This window comes from Rutilus rutilus (assembly GCF_951802725.1).
Source record: "Rutilus rutilus genome assembly, chromosome: 15".
In the NCBI taxonomy this organism is placed as follows: domain Eukaryota; kingdom Metazoa; phylum Chordata; class Actinopteri; order Cypriniformes; family Leuciscidae; genus Rutilus; species Rutilus rutilus.
The window spans coordinates 13919865-13941047 of NC_140220.1; the positions used below are offsets into that span (position 1 = coordinate 13919865).

General features: G+C 40.5%; 1 protein-coding gene across 1 annotated transcript in view; it reads left to right on the forward strand.

Annotated features, from left to right (window-relative positions):
• The first annotated feature begins 4586 nt into the window (after positions 1–4586).
• The window catches only part of ccn6 (cellular communication network factor 6), a 41290-nt gene continuing 24693 nt past the window's right edge, over positions 4587–21183 (forward strand). Inside the window, exon 1 of the mRNA XM_084431984.1 lies at positions 4587–4669. Within this exon, the coding sequence (XP_084288110.1) occupies positions 4622–4669 (48 nt within the window). The 5' untranslated portion in view covers positions 4587–4621. The remainder of the gene's footprint in view (positions 4670–21183) is intronic.

Below are 21183 nucleotides of genomic sequence, written 5' to 3' on the forward strand. Positions count from 1 at the left end.
TCTGGATCATCCAAATGGTCATTGGCAAACTTAAGACGGGCCTTGACATGTGCTGGTTTAAGCAGGGGAACCTTCCGTGCCATGCATGATTTCAAACCATGACGTCTTAGTGTATTACCAACAGTAACCTTGGAAACGGTGGTCCCAGCTCTTTTCAGGTCATTGACCAGCTCCTCCTGTGTAGTTCTGGGCTGATTTCTCACCTTTCTTAGGATCATTGAGACCCCACGAGGTGAGATCTTGCATGGAGCCCCAGTCCGAGGGAGATTGACAGTCATGTTTAGCTTCTTCCATTTTCTAATGATTGCTCCAACAGTGGACCTTTTTTCACCAAGCTGCTTGGCAATTTCCCCGTAGCCCTTTCCAGCCTTGTGGAGGTGTACAATTTTGTCTCTAGTGTCTTTGGACAGCTCTTTGGTCTTGGCCATGTTAGTAGTTGGATTCTTACTGATTGTATGGGGTGGACAGGTGCCTTTATGCAGCTAACGACCTCAAACAGGTGCATCTAATTTAGGATAATAAATGGAGTGGAGGTGGACATTTTAAAGGCAGACTAACAGGTCTTTGAGGGTCAGAATTCTAGCTGATAGACAGGTGTTCAGATACTTATTTGCAGCTGTATCATACAAATAAATAGTTAAAAAATCATATATTGTGATTTCTGGATTTTTTTTTTTTTTAGATTATGTCTCTCACAGTGGACATGCACCTACGATGACAATTTGGGAGAACTTGCAAAATAGCAGGGTGTTCAAATACTTATTTTCCTCACTGTATATATATATATATATATATATATATATATATATATATATATATTGTGTGTGTGTGTCTATAAAATGTGTGTATGGCAGAACAGCCAAGGAAGCTCAAAAAGATCTTTAGTGACTAATAAAAGGCGATACAAAAAACCTGGACAAAAACAAACCCAGACATCAGCCACCCGTTTCTGGTCCGTTTCTGAAAGGAGGTTTAGTGAAAACTCTGAGTATGTTAACCCTGAAATTAGCTCTGGAATAAAGAGAAAAGATGCAACCCAACATCAAGAAATACATGAGGCTGAGAGATCTCCTCAAACCCTGAAACCCTGCTGCATTTCATTAAATAGCCACCCAGCAAACACAGAACGTTGGCACAACGTAGCCAACCTTCTAACAACGTTTTAACAACATGGCCAAAAGGTTGCTATAACTACGTTGTGTGGTGAAGTTGTTACAGCGTTGTCACAATGTTGACATTAAACCATCTTTCAGGGCCATTGCTTAAGGTTGTGCCCATAGACTGTAAAGGTTGTGCCTAGGGTGTCTGGACAACCACTATACTACATAATGTACTCGTCACTGCCCTGAAGCGGGAAAATCAGCCTTTTAAATTCCAAGCACCTGTTGTTGGGCTCATTGTGTTCTCATTCATCATCGAGCAAGGATACGTGAGTATTGCGTTTAGCCTACTTCAGCTATCAAACACAACCTACAGCTTTAATTTCTAATGTGATTTATGAAGCATCGCTCGCACTGTTTAGTTTTTCGTTTGATTTTTCCGCTATTTAGTCTCATTCGTTTCTTTGCTCCTCTGGATTTGTGGATGTTTCCCCGGTGACACCTGCTCGGCTACTGTCTGCCATACAGACCCGGTTTTGTTCATTAAATGTTCTGATCTGCCTTTGCTTTTCATGTTTTATTTATTATACTTAAAATAAATGTGTATTCGTTTATTTTTTATTTATTTTTTTCACAAATGTATGACTTTTGGAAGTGCAATTTGATTATATGCAATTTTAATAAAGTTGAATTAACGAAACCTTCTGTCATTTTTACTCTTTAAAGTGTAGGCTACACTTGCAGGTGTTGATAGCCCCATTAAATAATATAGATAAACAATAAACGATAAAAAGTATATAATTATCTAACAAAATACACCATATACAAATATTGTCAGAACGTCGTCTCTCAGTTGCTGAATGTCGCGCAACAACGTTGCTACAGCCCTGTCACGTCTTACAATTCTACGTTGTTACAATGTTGCGAGCACGTAGACAGCGACGTTGCCATAGCAGAAATGCAACGTGCCAGAGACGTTGCCACAACGTAAATGTGTTTGCTGGGCAGGACCTCTTTCACTTGGAAATATCTTTTAACAATGGAAATTTGCATTCAGAGGTTACACCTTTGGGTGTAGGGAGACCATTTGTCTAGAGGCCAACCCCTCCTTGTGTGCCAGTTATCCATAAACTCTCAAAAACCTTATTACCTTTTGTTTTACTTATTTGGAAATGAGACATTTGTTGTCACGGTTCATCGATCCATGTGTTCATTTTGTGTATCTGTTGATATGTTTGTGGGTGTGGGATCTGTGTGTGTGTTGCTTGTTTGTTGCTTAGAAACCAGCTGATCACTTAATCAGCCTGCAGCTGCAGCTAGTTAATTTTGTTTGTTAGCTGCCTATATCTAGCGGGAGTGATTCTTGCATGGTGTCGGTTCGTCACTCTTGTTTATGCTCTCTTACCCAGTTCCTGTGCCTGAGTTCCTTACAGAGTTATTTCCTCGATCTCGTCTGTGTTCCCAGACTTCTGGAGATTGTGTGGAGTTCTCTTCATTCCAGTTCCATTTCCTAATTTCTCAATTCTTACAGTCTGGGTCAATTCTTTCCATTTTAGAATGGGAGGCATGCCAAACCCAAGAAAGCAGGGTAAGTCAAACCCATTTCTGAAAGAGAAGTAACTCCGAGTCAGTTACCATGGTACCATTTAAACTTAACTTGGTCAGAAGCAGGTTTTCTTCAGTAAACCCAGAGTTTCTTTCGGTCTCCTCCCCCATTTTTAAAGCGCATAAATACCTAATTTCTTCAGTACAGTTCCCTATCAGTCAGTCACGTTCGACGTTAATGTCAGTGACTGATGTATTGGGTCCACAATTATTTTTTTGTTGCATATTTTGGAGCTTTGGTGTGCCGACTTTTTTAGAAATCAACTATTTTTTTTAAGAAATTAAATATGAATTAGTTAGTCTTGAGTCCTAAAACTGTAGTAAAAATGGTCGTTTGAAAGGATTGTCGTTAATGACGTCACAGGTAGTGGCGTAATAACTTCTGCTCATGATTCAAAATTGCAAATAATGTCAGATTATTATAGTTCATTTACATGTACAACATAAAGCCATTACATTTTTAAAGTTATGTTAAACACCATGTTTGATTCATCATGGATTTTCTCTTCTATCATACTCCAGGGTTTCCTTACGCATTTATGCACTTTCACACTTTTCAAAAACGGTGCTGATTGTTGACACGCTAAAAGTATAGAATAAAATGTAAATATATATTTACATGGAATGACAGATATAGATTGTACTGCATGTTACTTTGAGCCAAAGAGAACAATGTGTTCTATTAGAACACATTGCAAATAATATTTGCAAATAATATTTTTATTTAAAAATATGCACACAATCACTTTTAATTGTATGCCTAATATGCTGAAAACTTCAATTCAATTACGAATTTAGATTACATGACTCCCAAAAATTATGCTATTTTCAGGCAGGCTAAAAATTTAACATTTTGTCATTCTATTAACACAGAGCGGTGTGTATTATTTTTGAATGCTCAGGTGTGTACATGAGTATCAGACTTTTGCAGAATTGCGGCACTGATATATGTGCTAAATAACACTATAAATACAATATAGATAGATTTAAATCTGGAAGATCACTTATATCAACATTATATATTTTCATATTGGCCAGCCCTAAAACTTGCTGTATGGTAAAGCAGTTTAGACATAACAGTATGACTTTCTCCTTTGAAAGGATGTCTATAATGAAAAGCGTTATACAAATAAAATTGACTTGACTTGCATAATGAAGTGCTGCAGAGCAGCACAATGTATCAATTATTGTCTGGGCCTGCAAAATCTTATAACTGATTTTGTGGTACTTCAATGACAAATGTCACAGTTCCGTGGATTTGGCAACGTCTCAAGTCTGACAGAGTTTCTTACGATATTCCCTGCTTTAAGTCTGACAATGATCAGTCTGCTCAGTAAAGTCGAAATCATGTGTTTGGTACCATATACAAACAGTGTTTTCATGATGGAAGTTTCCTGTAACTTCAGTAACAGACATTGGTCACATGAGAGGCTATGAGCCACCATAAGCCAAGGAGGCAGATTCCAAGTCCCATTGAGATTAATGTAAATGTTATAAACATCTTTGTGTTTATGCTAAAATAATTGATAAAAATTTGCCAATGGGGTATAAAAAAATAAACTTAATTCAAAATATATTCTCTGAAAACAAGCATATCTAATAATAGATACTGATAATTACTTTTTTATTTTATTTTTTTTGCAAAATAGCTGCAACAAGGAGCGAGAAGAGAAAGGAACAGCAGAAGGCAAGAGAGAGAAAAAGAGGGTGAAATATTTCAGATAGAGTTCTGTGTGAGTTCTGTAGGGGAAAGGTGTGTTTGGAGAACAGACAGAGGGGAGCTTTGTGTACCTCTCTCTGACAGGTCAGCACTCTCTCTCTCTCTCTCTCTCTCTCTCTCTCTCTCTCTCTCACACACACACACACAGCCTTCCTTCTTTCATTCTGAGTGCGCAGAGCTCCTTTGCAAGCTGTAGATGATGCTATCACTACTGTTCTGGGTTCTGCTGCTTTGTCTGAGTCAGGTAAGAGCCACCAATTCCATTCGCTCTTCACAATCAGAACGTGACCAACTGTCTGTCCATGACCCGTAATGGCTGGCCTAGCCGGCCTTAAATATACATACTACTGTAACTTACAACTTGTCTTTGAGATGTCTCTGTAATGTTAGGGATGTTAACTGTACAGTACATGGATGCCATGCATTTGTAACATTAGCATTTAACAACCCGGTAAAAATACTTTAAAGCTCATGTGTGTGCTGGTGTTCGTGTCTTTAAGGTCTGTGCTGGTGTAGCCCTAAAGGTTTTAAAAGATGAAGAAGTTGTCAAAGGGCTTATGACAGGTCAGGTTCAGAGAGATGGAATGCAAGCAGCTTCTATTTAAAACCTGTTTGTCTTCATGAGATTCTGTGTGGCCTGTAAAATGACACTTACTACAGCATCTCCTCAAAGGGGAACTTCCCAAGAGATGGTTTATGAGATATTTATGAGTTTGCTCTGGCATGTAGGTTCCTATTGTTATTCTGCTCTCACGGAATGAGCTCATCCTGTAAACTTGACAGATAGACTTCAGATTTTTGTTTTGACCTCTGGTGACCCTGGGAGCACGTGTGTGGAAGAGATGGGACCACTGATCTATATAAATGCTATTTTATATATATATATATATATAAAATATATAAATATTATTATTATTATTATTATTGAGATCAGTGGATGGGACTGCAGTGAACCCTACAGTACAGAAACATGACTGCCTTTCTCTAATGATACTGTATATGGTAAAACACACCTCTCATATAACTTAAAGAACTAAATTTAGAGAAACAATTTTTAAGAAATCTTAAGGGCTCTTGTGGATTTCAGTTGTCATACCTTTGTTCAAATCATGTGATACTATTTTACTTATTATTTTAAGCTTTGTTGACTAAAATGAAAAAAATTACATGATTATTATATCTATAATTTAAATTTGTATTTTAATACATAAAAAAAAATATATATATATATATATAATTATATAGTTTATAAATATAATATACATAATTTTGTGTAAATATTATCTGTGGTGTTACAGGGACGGCTCATGGATTGTAAAATTCAGGAGGCACACTAATTGCACTAAATAGTGGTCTGGAGATTTTTGCAATATTTGGTACTTTTACACATAAACTGTAAAAAAAAAAAAAAAAATATATATATATAGCCTATATATATATATATATATATATATATATATATATATATATATATATATATATATATATATAGCCTATATATATAAAAAAAGAGGAAAAAAATTAAATATAATTTTCACTTACTATCACTGGATGAAAAATCCATCTTTCTGTTTTAAATGTCCCTATGTCATATGAGTTGATAATCTCAATCCCAAGGATGATAATCTTTGACGCTAGATAATAATAATTAAAGTTCAGTTTTAATAAACAAAGTAAACACGATAGCAAAGGCACTGTAACAGCGTGTGTAACTGACACACACACACACACACACACACACACACACACACACGCACGCACGCACGCACGCACGCACGCACGCGCAAAATACCGGAAATGAATGAGGACTCAAGAGGAACCTAAATGCACAAGCTAATATTGAATAGAATGCAAACAGGTGTGATTGTTAATGAATGTCCATGGTAACAAATTGTGGTGGGAAAATAGAGAGAAACATCTGACTGAAGAAAAACAAACTAAAAGTCCATGAAAACGAAATCAAACACACAGATTGACACTGCAAAAAAAGAGAATGTTTAGTGAAGCTGATTGCTGCAGTATAGCCTTTAGACCTTGTGTAGCCCCGGCAGTTTTAAGCGCTGCACTCCTTGTCTTCCGGTTTGTGTTTCCACAGCATCAAGGTAAAATGATAAAAGGATCACGTAAAAAAATATGGACGTAGTGTCCGTGACGTCACCCGTAGGTTTCTGAAAAGCACGTTTGAAGCCCAAAGTGGGCAGAGCCGGCCGTTGCCATTTTGGCAGCGTATCACCGAAAATGTGCAAAGAGGTGGGATTAGCTGAGGTGACGTGACAGCTAACAGACAGCAGACAAACAGCTAGTAGTGACATCAGCAGCAATCCACCTGTCACTCAAGTGGCCACACCCTTAATTATGCAAAACTTTAAGGCTTAATATAATTCAAATTGATGGGTTATAAAAAAATTCACCCCCCTCACAGTTGTCATGAAGGGCAAAATTATCTATATAGACCAAAACCACTTTTTGTACTAGGCTGTAAAAAAAAAAAAAAAAAATTCTGCGGTAAAGTTAGGCATATTTACATGGGGAGTATATTGTATTGACTCTCTTTTGCAGCCTGTCTCTAGCTGCCAGTCAAAGAATTGCAGTTTAAGTCACTTTCGTGTTGGATTCAAGAGAGAGACCGGAAGGTTGCCACTTGATCGCACCCCTATCTTGATGCCCCTTCAGATTGCCCGCCCAGCCTACCTCTCCCACCTCCTCAACCAAACCTGAATAGTTCATCAGCCCTTACTCCTCTGGTCCCTGTCTTCCCCCTCTGCTCTTCCACAGCTGTTTCCCTGCAGTGCTGCTAATTTGCCTCGGGTCTTCCAGTTCCTAGCATTGCCTTGCCGTAAGGATCCCCTGTCTCCACATACAGCCACAGAGCCCTTGACTCCACCTCGGTCCTTCGACCCATTGGCTCTGCCTTGCTCCCTCAGCTCCACCGTGGCCCATCATCCCACCAGCTCCACCAGGCTCCCTCATCCCACCAGCTCTACCAGGCTCCCTCGCCCCTCTGGCGTTGCCTTGGTCAGATGCCACCTTGGTTCTACCTCTGGATTACTGGCTGCCAGTTGCACCTCTGCCTTCCATCCCTTCAGCTCCACCGGGCTACGCCTTCTCTCCGGCTCCAACGTTGTCTTCCGGATCCCCATTTCCACCTCGGTCCCATGAGCCATCAGCTACGCCTTGCCCCTCCGGAATATTAGTGTCATCCAGGCTCCGTGTCTCCACGACTCTGTCTGGGTCTCTATCATGGCCGGCTTCATCGCAGGAGATCGTTCCCCAGGATAAATCATCCAAATCTCCACCATGGCCCCTCCATCCTGTACAGTATGCTGACTGTGGTCTGGGTACCCATCTGGCTTCTCGTGCTCCAGACTTCCCCCTGGCTCCTCCCACCCTCCTCTCCCCCATGGACTTGGTTTTGCTCCTCTTCTGTTCCTCAACCTCCTCCAGAACCTCCTTCCTCCCTCCTCTGTTGCACTGTCTACGGCATGAGGATGCGCCTTCTCGGGAGGGGGTGATCTGTCACATGTATGGTCTTTGTATTGTTGGTTTTGTCATCAGTGTCTTGTTTAACCCAGTTTCCCAGTGTGTGATTATTTTATTCAATTAACCTGTCATCTAATTAATTCACTTATTAGACCTCGTTTGGTTTAGTTAGTATTTATAGTCCTTGTTTCCTGAGTTCAAGTGTCCTGTCTTAACATAGTGTTTGTGAAGTGTTCCAAGCCTGTTTCTCTGTATCGCCCTGAGTTATTTGGATTAAAAACTGTTCTCTTTAATATTTCGTCTTCGTGAGTACTCTGAGGAGGTCCCAGACGTTCTAGGCTTATAATAATAATAATGCAAATGAACAAACAAGTGAAGATGAACACGAGTATATTCAAGAAAAAGACAGCATATCTTAGTTGTGTGAGCTAGAAATTCACATTCTTAAACATGAAATGAAATTAATAATTAGGAATCTTACTAATATTAAATCATACTGTTAAATTACCAGTAATAACACATGATACTTGTTTGTAATATTCAGTACAGAATATACTACCTATCTACTGTTACTTCTCTCTAGCAAGGCTCTTGGATGTAATCTACCTAAATAAATGTAAAGAAAGATTGTAAACGGATATGCTTATGTGGAATTTAAAAGCAAAAAAGACATGGGCTGCATAAATAGGCTGTTTACTTGCTGCCTGCAGAGTGTCAACACTGTAAATGCAGCTGGTTCGGTGATGTTTTTCTTCCATAGGCAGCTATAACAGTAGTGCAGTCAGTAGATCTGTGTAAAAGGGCCGCTTGTTGAATTTTTGCTCTGCCAGGTTTTGGTTTTGAATTTTCTGCTAACCTCAGAGAATTACAGAACTAAGAGCTAAGAGCCAGAGAATTACAGAACTACATTGCTTAAATACAGATGAATGAATACTGACATTTTAGAAGCACTTTGATGCATAAAAAAAAAAAAAAACATGACAACAAAATCACAAGCCTCTTCTTTATCACACAATATTAGAACAAGATCAAAATGATTTACTGTATAGCATACTTAGAAATATATATAAAAATAGGGATTTAAGCATTCCAGAGCTATTCAATGCAGTTTTCATGTCAGTTGCGGTTATATGGTTTTAATATTATTCCAGTAGGCCTACTGGTGGAAGCCCAAAAACAAGGGCCGGCCTGTGACAGTGACATGGGCGTAGATTACGCGGGGGACGTGTCCCCCCCCACTTTTTATAAAATGTAAATTCGTCCCCCGCACTTTTTCATAGGGCAAGTGTTTTCACGTCACGACAAGTTGAGGTTTTCGCGGGCCAATGTGTATACATCCAGATTTAAAATTCAAAGAGTCAAGATAGTCTATACGTGAGTTTCACGTTTCCATGGTAATCAGTCACTCGTGCATCACGACACGCCCATGCTCGCACCCGCGCTGTATCCTTCATTTTCATAGAAGTCGCAAACGGCAAAAAACTCTTCACTCCTTTTCCCTGAAAAAGTCAAGCACTGTAAGTTGTCATGTGGTATCCGAATTGTGTTGCACAATAATGAATAACACTGCCTATTTCTCGAGTTTAATAATTCATTGAATAATAATAATAAGTTTTGTTGGAAATTGAAAATATTTACTACTCGCACAAACGTGCGCTTATTTTCAGTCTTTTTTTTTTATTCGTAATGTCTTTTATTTTCACAGATATGTAATCAAAGCCCTTCAAATTAGAATAAAGATGGTGATTGTTAATGCTGAATTTGGATTTTCATGCATTAACAGCCATTATATCTGCTTGAATCATGCAGCGTTGTAACGTGTAGCCTACATGATGTTTACCATATATAATTCGGTAACACTTTACAATTGTTAGATAAAAAAATTTGTAGACAAACCTTAAGTTGTCTTGAAAAAGCTTAACCAGAAAATTTGAAGTAGTTTTAAAAGCTTGAGGCCTACACAAAAAACAATTTGAATTAAAGCTGCAAGCAGCATTTATCGGGGTTCAAGCAGTTAAGGCCTTTAAGGCCTTGAAGCACATAAGCATCAAAAGACATTACGTTTTATTTAGCAAACATTTAACAACTGCCGTAATAGATGAAAAAGTCAATTTACAGCCAATACAGGCAGTTTACCATAGGAAATATATGGTTTTAAAGCGTTTTTACAGTTATAGCACCTTTTGCCTGAGTCTTCTTATAGTCTTGCCTGATCTCCACCACTTTTATTAGTAGTACTCAAAGTGTGCATATATATATGTGTCAAATTTGTTGTAAATATGTCATTTTGATTAGGAGTTTAGACAATTATATTCAGTGGCGTAACTAGCCAACACTGGGCCCTTAAGTAGGATTATCAAGGCGGGCCCCTTGATGACGCAATGTCCGCGAGTATAGTCTACCATGAATAGGACAGGATATGATCATACACAGCATATAAGAGATGAGATGATTAATAAAATCAGGAGGAGCCTACGCTCACCAAAAAAACCCCCCAAAAAAACCCACTGGTGACAGCGCACCATAACACATTGTTAGGCCTAGGTCCAAATACATAAAAAAGATGCTCTCTTACATTATAGCGGGATTTTCCGGGCTTTCCTATGTGCAACTGCAAAGTTGTCGATTAGATCAGGATTGTGCGCACGGGCATTCTCAATTGACCCTTCGCAGGGAGTTTGATTGACAGGCGATCTGACTAATCATAATCCGCCATTTTGTCCCACAAAGCAGTCAGGAGAGTTAGTAGATTAACATTGGAGGATTTAAATTTGAAAACCAAAGTGTGCTGACGTCTTAGCACTTTAAAACAACATTCCTTTTATGTTCATTCATGTTTATTTTAATGCTATAAATTAACTAGAAGGAAGAGATGATCGGTTCACGAGCAGCTTTAACTGAGCCTCCCCATACACAAAAGAAATAAATGTAAATATATTTTAAAGTGTCAAAAATATATGTGGCATATATTCCAAATACATTGACGTTGTCCACTTATATTTATCATTTTGAAATATATTCTGAAATATAACAAAAATATATGATGTTAAGTGTGAAATATATTTACATTTATAACATGTAATGTAAAATATATGACAAAATATATGGTCATAAAATGTTTAGCTTGCTAAAGAAGGGTCGAAAATGTATTTTGATCATAGTAATTCCTCTACCTTTTCCCCAATACACAACAGTAGGCTACCATATTTCACTACTGTATTATGACACACAGCTATAATAAATACTGTACTTACTTTTAAATGACTGCAATGTAAAATGACAGATAGTTGCTTTCCTAGGACTATTAGGCCATATTAGGTGGCACGTACCTAAAACTAACTGCAATTATTAGATTTATTGTTGTTTTATTGACATCTTTCCTGAAGTCATTTAAATATTGAAAATATGCACAATATTTATGATGCAAGTATAACAATGATACTCCAACAGTGAAGTGCACTTAAACAATAGATAGAACTCAGTGTCTAACACTGCATGCACACACTATTAAATATCTGTATTCAATTCTGTAAAAATAGGTAAAAAAAACCCTCTGCATTCTGTGTGTTGTTTCCTACATAAAATTGTCATTTTAGGCCAATAAAGTCAGTAAAGGGGCAGCTGTGGCCTACTGGTTAGGGCTTTGGGCTTATAATCGAAGGGTTGCCGGTTCGATCACCGACCAGTAGGAATAATGTGGGTGGGTGAAGTTGAGCACTGCTCTCCCATGCCCACATCCATGGCTGAAGTGGTCTATCTAAAAAATAAATTGAAAATGTGTTGTTTGTTTGTGAAAATGTTGACTTTTAAAATTTCTAAATATATTTACATATATTTAACTAAAATATATTTATTGGGCCAATTTCAAATATTTGCATATATTCCAAAAATATATTCAGAAAATATATTTCAAATACATTTCTTTTGTGTATGGGTCGAGTCTACAGCGATCTGTCAGACACATTAAAGAGTCACAAAACGGTTTTTATTGTTTAAATGTCTCTAAAAAATGACTACATTTGAAAGGTGAGACTTTTGGTGCTTTTCCATTACCAGTACCAGCTCAACTCGACTCGACTCGGCTCGCTTTTCGCTCCGTTTTCCATTGCAGATAGTACCTCCACAATAGTACCTGATCGTCATAGTGACGCCGCAGGAAACTGCCGTGACTTAATCTTCTAAGCGAGATACATCCGCTGCCACACACACAGGACAATGGAGGAAATCGAGTGTATGCTGTTTTTGGATGTTTTTGTTTTTGCTGTTTTTTATTCAGGATACTCCGTCTGGCGTGTGCAATGATGACGCAGTGAATAGTGATGATTATCTCTGACCAATCAGCAGTCTGCCGTGTTTTCACGTCACATTTTAGTATCGTCTCAACTCGCTTAGAACCTCGCCGGAGGTGGTACGAAAAAAAGTACCTGGAAGCAGGTACAGGTACAACTTTTACACAGTGGAAAACCAAACAAAGTCGAGTCGAGTCGAGGCGAGCTGGTACTGTGTAGTGGAAAAGCGCCATTTGTTTCATATCAAAAGTACTTGTCTGACAGCGCGCAGTCTCCTCTCTGATCCGCATGTATTTCCATGTATTTTTCACTGCGTGAGAACTTGGTGTGGTGTGAGAGTGGCGTCGCTTGTCAGACATAGCAACAGTAACTAAAGTGGGCGGGTCTTTGCGAATGGTCATTGACAGTATGGACGGGGATTCGCCAGTCCCAATTCAAAACAAATTTTACCACAACCCATCATTGTTCGTTTCAAACATGTGAGAGCATCAAAATGATCCATGGGTGAAATTGGTTGGATTTAATTAATTTTTTTGTCAGTTCCTATCATAATTTTAACATTTTGGCATTATTGTTTAGCTATTTACCTATGTTTTCAAATTTCCTTTGTTTTTTTGTTGTTGTCTCGATCGGACTAACGGCTTTGAAGATAAACACAAATTTTTAAAGCTCTAAATGACACTTACAAAAACCATAAGGTGAAACCTGGCATGTTTGGTATTGTTGGACTCGGCAAGGATTCAGGAGACTTAGGAGGTCACACCTGTGAAAAAACACTGGCTTGAAACTTCTAAGGCTCCTTCAAGGCATTGTGCCAATGACGTATACTGAGTTTTTTTGAGATACACCAATGTTCTCATAGACTATCATGGCACCCTGGACAAAGACACTGCGTGCCAATTTTCAGTTGACTAACAGTTGGGTGCGCTTATAGCTATTTTTATGATTTTTTTCACTGTTATAGCGCCACCAAGTGGCCAATTGTCACGATTTTTTTCATGTCAACTCAGATTGAGCTTATGAACATGTGTCCCAAGTTTAGCGAAAATGTCTCTTTCCGCTCACAAGTTATAACCATTTTATAGTGCCACCAAGTGGCCAATTGTCATGATTTTTTTTCACATGACCTCAGAATGAGCTCATGAACATGTGTCCCAAGTTTTGTGAAAATATCTCTTTCCGTTCACAAGTTATAACCATTTTATAGTGCCACCAAGTGGCCAATTGTTGCGATTTTTTTCAAGTGATCTCAGATTGAGCTCAGGAAGATGTATCCCAAGTTCAGCAAAAAAATCTCTTTCCGTTCACAATTTATAACCGTTTCAGTAAAAGTGGCCCTGGTGCCATCAAATATTTTGGTTCCCCTTATCGACCGTTAATTGAAATTTTGAATTTTTTGGATGATTATTGATTGTCAGACTCCAGAGAATATTCTTGCAGTGGTTTGGTTCCGATCGGGCTAAAAACCTCGGAGAAGTTAGCAAAAATAGGTTTTTCAAAAAAATGCAATTTACTCAAAATTGGCGCCTGAAGGGCGAGCAAATCGGAGATAGCCATTTTGTCCGCCTTGAGCCAAGGATTCCAACGATATAAGACACTTGATCCTGGGACAAGCGGTCTAAGAGTTATGAGTGATTTTGAACTTTTGGTTGCTGTAGCGCCACCTATGGGCCATTCGGGGTCATACTCTGATAGGTTGTCCCCAAATTGAGGCCTACCATCTGGCCAGGTTTCAAGTCTCTAGGCCTTACGGTTTGTCCTGCACGATGCGTTTTACGAATCCTTACAATTACAATAGGGTTTCAGCATTTCATGCTTGAACCCCTAATAAGAATGAAGGCTTTTTGCCAGTTATAGCGCCACCTGTGGTCCGATCTCCATGAAACTCTGCATGCTTCCTCACCATGTTCTGACACATATGCTCATCAATTTTGGTGAAGTTCTGAGTTTTCATTTGGGATGTATAGGCTTTTTAGTGTATTTTGCCACGCCCCTTTTCTAAATGACCCTGTTACAGCCACCCAAATGCAAAAGTTCAACTTTTTTTCGATAATTATTGATCTAGAGAGTCCAGAGAATTGTCCTAGACTGGTTTGGTTCCGATCGGGCGAAAAACCAGGGACTAGTTCGCAAAAGTAGGTTTTGGACAAAATCCGACATAGCAGAAAATTTCCCCTGCCTACATCCAAATCGGAGATAGCCATTTTGTCCGCCTTGAGCCAAGGATTCCAACGATATAAGACACTTGACCTGACACTTGACCTGGGACAAGCGGTCTAAGAGTTATGAGTGATTTTGAACTTTTGGTTGCTGTAGCGCCACCTATGGGCCATTCGGGGTCATACTCTGATAGGTTGTCCCCAAATTGAGGCCTACCATCTGGCCAGGTTTCAAGTCTCTAGGCCTTACGGTTTGTCCTGCACGATGCGTTTTACGAATCCTTACAATTACAATAGGGTTTCAGCATTTCATGCTTGAACCCCTAAATATGTAAACAATATAGTACAATATACAATACTAGGCTATGTGCAGTATAAAGTACAGAACATCTGCATTTCTTTCTTTCTTTCTTTCTTTCTTTCTGTTTTATTGCTTTAAACATAAATAGCATATTAAGCCAATTAAGCAAAAACCTGTCAACAAAGGTCTGAAAAAAAACCAAAAAAAAAAACCTGGTATTATGCTTGGCATTCTGTCTCCCTCACTTTTGAAATGATGGCTACGCCCCTGGACAGGATCCTGACATTGTTGAAATGTAAAAGCTCAGTTAGTCGTCAAACACAACCCCCTGTTATCCTTGCTGTCCTTGTTGTTGTTAGTTTTGTAGACCCCAAATGTACAAAGACGTTGGGATCAGCTGACAGTTTTGCAGGGATTACAAGGAGCTCCATCTTCACATGTTTGAGCTCCTTCATCCAAGCTGAGATGTCTGAAAGGCAGGCAGAGAAACGAAAGCTGCAGTAGGGTTTAAATGATCAGGGTTAAATGACAGACAGAACTTAATATCATTTTCATAGCAGTGTTAATAGAAGCCACGTGCCACGTGCCTTTATGATCATGTCTAGAGAGGTTGTGTATTTCTCTATGTACACATTTAGATTATTTTTTTAATTAATTAGGAGCACTTTCCTTTCAATAGAAAACAGTATAATTAGGCGGCTGCATATATGAAAAAAAAAACACCTAACCCTAAAAAAATTCTAACAAAAGGTTTCTCAGCTGTTTTTTGTAGTATTAGGTGTCCTTAATAACATACTAAAAGTTTACCAAAGTTTGACCACTAGAAAGGTGTAATTTTCAAGATGGCGTCCAAGTTAGGCAGGAAGCCCTTAAAATGTCCTAACTCCTTCATTATTTGACCTAGCCAAGTAATCTTGGTGCCTAACTCCATGTTTTCTAGGTCTATGAATCCATTGGACTTGTCTAAATTGCACTGACATGATAACATACTTATGGAATACATAATTTCGTGAGATTACTGTAAGGTTTTATCTTTGTTTGGGGTGAACCAGAGATGTAAACGTTTTAGCCAATGTCATGTAACTCCTACTCAGTTCGTGTTTTGGACACATGCCCTTTTTTTGCACAGACTTTGACATTCAATGTAAAAGTTATTGCACCCAAAAGTAACTTAAATTGGAGTTGTATAACTTTGATCATAAACAACTCTGAATTAGCCCAAACAGAGACATGTGTGTGAACCCTCTAAAATGGTCAATCATTTCCATTTGAATAAGATAATACATATGTAATGCATATAATTATAAAGGTGGCAGTATACTAAACCTCAGGTAAAAAAAAATTCCATCAATCAGGGGGTAAAGAAGGAAGTGATTTAAAAAAAGTTAAAAAGGGCTGCCATTTACTGTAAAACTTGATAGGATCACCTCTCAGAGAATATTTAATCTTTTCTAATTTCAGAAAAAACATAACATCTCTTAGCCATTGAGCACTGGAGGGGGCTTTTGTAGATTTCCAGTGGAGAAGGAGATGTCGTCTCGCCAGTAAAGATGTGAAAGCAAAGATGTCTAATTGTTTTGATGTAAATCTATTGTAATCCTCTGGGCATCCGAATATGGCAATATGGGGAGAGATAGTTACAGTCGTCACAAGTATTTCAGAGATAATATCAAAGTACCTCTGCCAGAAGGAAAAAACTAACGGGCAAGAATAAAACATATGAGTTAGATTGCAGGGAGAGGTATGGCATTTGTCACAGCTGTCGGTGACAGTTGGTATCAGGGGGTAAAGAAGGAAGTGATTTAAAAAAAGTTAAAAAGGGCTGCCTTTTACTGTAAAACTTGATAGGTACAATACAATGTACCTGTACAATACTTTGAATTGTATCAAAGTTAGACGGTTGAACTAGAGTTGAACTAGAGTGGATTTTTTTGAGTGCAACGTCCCACCAAGTGTCATGCAACTCCAACCCAAGGTCACCCTCCCAGGCAGCCTTAACTTTAGTGATGGATGAGGTATCATGATTCAGGAGTTTGTTATAGATTTCTGAAATGAAAGACTTCTGAGGGGGGTCCGGAGAGAGAAACTCTTCACACAATTGAAGTGGGGGTGATGAGGGAAAGGCTGGGAACAGGGATTTGGCGCAGTGTCTGATTTGGAAATAGCGGAAGAGGTGAGATGGTGGGAGTCGAAATTCACTTGACAAGTCAGCAAAGCTACGGAAAGTACCATCTCTATAGAAATCTTTAAAAGTTTTCAGGCATTTGTCATACCATGTAGAAAATGTGGGATCAGATAGTGCAGGTTGAAACAAATGTTTTTTTAGTAAAGGAGCTGAAATAGATGGAGAAGTACATTTAAGATACCTTCTAAGTTGGTACCAGATTTTTAGAGTGGAAATTACCACTGGGTTATTTGTAAAGCCAGAGAAGTTGGTAGGGATAGAGGAGGTGAGCAAAGCCGACAGAGAGGATGAGCCGCGTAGATTTGGACCAAAATGAGATGTTATGAATATGTGCTGCCCAGTAGTATAATTGGAAATTTGGGAGAGAGAGTCCGGCATTAAGTTTATATCTCTGAACAATTGATTTACTTATCCTGGATGCCTTTCCACACCATAAAAAGCTAGATATATCCTGATCAATAGTTTTAAAAAAGCGCTTGGATAGGAATAGAGGGAGACATTGGAATAGAAACAAGAACTTGGGTAAAATGTTCATTTTAACTGTGTTGATCCTACCTATAAGCGACAATGGCAAGCCCCTCCATCTTTGAAAGTCAGACTTAATTTTAGACATTAAAGGGGAGAAATTGGCAGAAAAAAGGGAGGTTAGCTTTCTGGTTACATTAACTCCTAAATACTTAAAACCTAAGGGGCTCAATTTGAAGGGGATATCAGACTGACTCAGTTGACACGCCAGAGCATTAACAGGATAACATTCGCTTTTGGAGATATTAACTTTGTAACCTGAAAATGAGCCAAATTTCTGAATAAAGGACAAAATTACTGGTATAGAGTGGCCAGGGTCGGAGACATATAACAAGAAGTCGTCCACGTAAAGAGAAAGTTTAAATTCCATTCCAAAACGTGATATACCAGAACAAATGGAGGAGGATCTCAGATAGATAGACAAAGGCTCTATGGCCAGCGCAAAGAGTAAAGGAGATAAGGGACAACCCTGTCGGGTGCCTCGAGATAAAGGAAAATAAGTAGACTGGACGCCATTGGTGGAGATACTAGCTTGTGGGGATGTATAGAGAAGGCGTATCCATGAAATGAATATATCACCCAACCCAAATTTATTTAGTACGGCAAGCAGGAAGTCCCATTCGACTCTGTCGAACGCCTTTTCAGCATCAACTGAGATGACCACTTCAGGGGTTATAGTGGAATTTTTAGAGTATATTATATTTAAAAGAGTGCGGACATTGTAAGATAGCTGACGGCCCTTTATAAAGCCAGTTTGCTCTTCTGAAATCATGGCCGGGAGAAATCTTTCCAAGCGGCTGGCCAGAGCCTTAGCAAGGATTTTTGCATCCACGTTTAGTAAAGATATGGGTCTGTAAGAACCGCAGAGGTCGGGATCCTTGTCTTTCTTTAACAGTAGACTTATGGAGGCTTGTCTTAAAGTAAGAGGGAGAGAGCCAATATTTTCTTATACAGAAAGCAATATCGGGGCCAATTTAGATTGAAATCTTTAAAAAAAATTCCACTGGGAATCCATCAGGGCCAGGAGCTTTAGAATTCTGCATGTTGTTTATAGCAGTGTTGATTTCATCAACTGTTAGCGGCAGATCAAGATCTTTGGTAACGTGGGCTAACAGTAGGAAAGTCGAGGCTATCTAAAAAAGCACCCATTTCAGAGGCGTCAGATGAGGACTTCGGAGTTAATGGTATTAGGGTCAGTATGAAGTGCCCCCGAGGGATCCTTGATTTGAAGAATCATACGTGAGGCAGCCTGGCGACGCAACTGATGGGCTAGAAGCCGGCTTGCCTTATCGCCATGCTCATAATATGTGGAACGCGAGCGCAAAAGAAGGCGCTCTGCCTCAGTAGTCGTAATGAGGTCAAATTCAGTTTGTAAATCTACACAGTCTTTGAGCAAGCTAGAGGAGTATGGGATTAATATCCTGCCATGATTCAAAACTGAAAATAAAGTTCTGAAAGGTTGAAACTAAGTGTTCGAAAACTCAAAATCTTACAAAAAAAAGTTTTGCAAGATCGAAAAATAAGATTTGCAAGCTTGCAAAATGTAAAAAAATAAAAATATCTCTGCAAACATTATGTTGTTTTTGAGTTCTCTTACGAGAGGTTCTCTCGTATTGCGTAAGTTGCTTACGCTACGGGAAAGTTGTCTTTCTTCGAGATCTGAAGCCAAAAAATTATCCTTAATTTTGTATTCATTGTCAACGCAGTGTGGCAGCCTGCAGACCATGGCAGGCTGTATAAGCGTGCTCATTGGTTGCCCGGCGGCAACTGCTTAAGCCTACCAGTGAGCCCTGTATGACGTCACACCATATCAGGGCGCTTCGCGCCCTCCACACCCTTCTAACCGTCAAGGTCGGTGTGGCCAGTGTGTATATAAGGAGGGCTCGTAGGCTGAGAATCTGATTTTCTTGTCTTCAGCGAAGCTCTTTGCATCGCTGGATCTTGAGAGCCGCCGCTGTTGAAACCAGCGACCAGCAAGCCTAGGACAGCGCCTGAAGAAGCCGGCCGCCTTCGCCGCCTTCAGCCATCCGTGCCTGCTACGCTATCCGGCGACATATCCTTTTATTACTGCTATGTGTGTGTTCGCCTTGCGACACACTTTCTCTCACTGTTCTAAAAGAGCACGAGGCGTTTTTGTCAAAATGCCTCGTTTTTCCTGCGGCTCGTGCCACGCTCCGCTCAGCAACGGAGACCGCCACCTCATCTGCGCTCTCTGCCTGGGCCGCGAGCACGCCGCCACCGCACTCTCTACGGGCGGCCGCCCCGAGTGCGAAGAACTTTCAATGTCGACCCTGCGGGCTCGACCTGAAGTTTTCGACCAAGCTGTCGCCCCGCCTGTCCCTGCCGGGCCGCGCAAGAAGAAGCGCCGCTGGCAGAGACCACCGGAGACTGATGTGACTGAGGAGCTCGCCGGACCCTCTCCCTCAAGCTTCTCTCTCGCCCTCTCCGCCCCCCTCGGCCGCGCAACCGCCGGCTCTCGCCCGCGCCGCCGCCGCGTCAGGGGATGAGGCGAATGAGATAGACACTCTCCCTCTGTTCGAGCCGCGCAAACTGCGCCGCTCACAAGGGATGGCAGAAGCGGACGGTCTTGGAGCTCTCTTTACGTTACAAGAAAGCTACTCCATCCTCGCGCGTCACCCACCGGCAAAAGGAGAACAGAGTGTTTTCGTCCCGCCATGGCCGGACCTACCTCCATTCTCACACATTTCTCAGTCCCCTCTTAAGTTCAGGCGACTGGAATTGTTCTTATCGCAGTATACGAGCCTGTTATAAATACACGCACGCCTGCAAGCAAACGCCGTCACAAGACATGATGACGCTCTATTATATGGTCGCTCTAACCAAAAGCTAATGTGTTCCCCCCTGTGGCTTAGTGGCGGAATCTTAGGCTTTCGCGCCAGAGACCAGTGTTTGATCCCGGCTCTCGCGGCAGATAAAAATTTATGCTGTTCGCTTCTCCAAGCTCGCGGCCAGCTTTTCTTACATACAGAAAGCGAACCCGCTCTCCTCCTTGTTGGGCCGCGCAGATTGCGCCGTTCACAAGGGATGACAGAGCGGACTGTCACGAGCAACGTTCAGCGCGCGCGCCTCACTCACCGGCGAAAAGAGGAGAGAGAGTGTTTTAGTCCCGCTGTGGCCGGACAAGCCGCCAATTCTCATACATTTCTCAGTCCCCTCTTAAGTTCAGGCGGCTGGAAATATTACTATTGCAGTAAACGAGCCTGTTTTAATGCACGCACGCCTGCAAACAGAAGGCAAACTGGTCTTTGGCCTTTGGTCAGACCAGGAGAAATCCCTCCACAAAAATTGTTCGGAGATGTTAGCGGTCGAGAACGTGCTCAAGCGTTTCCTCCCCCCATGGCCGATCCCGGTGAGAAAGGATCTCCTATCTCAAGCCGGTGGATCGATCTGGCATCCCCATCCAGAGCGCTGGTCTCTGCATGTGTGAATAATCAACGGATACCCGTTGACCTACCAGAAGGGGTCGTAAACACGATCACGCAGTCTAGAGCTCCCTCTACGAGAAGGCTCTATGCGTCTAAATGGTCTGTGTTCGCTAAATGGTGCGCTACTAAGAGCGTGGATCCACGCACATGTGAGGTTCCGCGGGTGCTCTCCTTCCTTCAAGAGCTGTTGGATAAGGGCAGGTCCCCTTCCACGCTCAAAGTGTATGTGGCGGCTATTGCAGTGTTTGCTGAGATTACGCGCAGCCATGCAATAGGAAGGAATGAGCTTATTATCCGTTTCCTCAGAGGAGCCAGACGGATGAATCCCCCGCGGCCCCCCTCGGTTCCTATTTGGGATCTGTCCTTGGTCCTG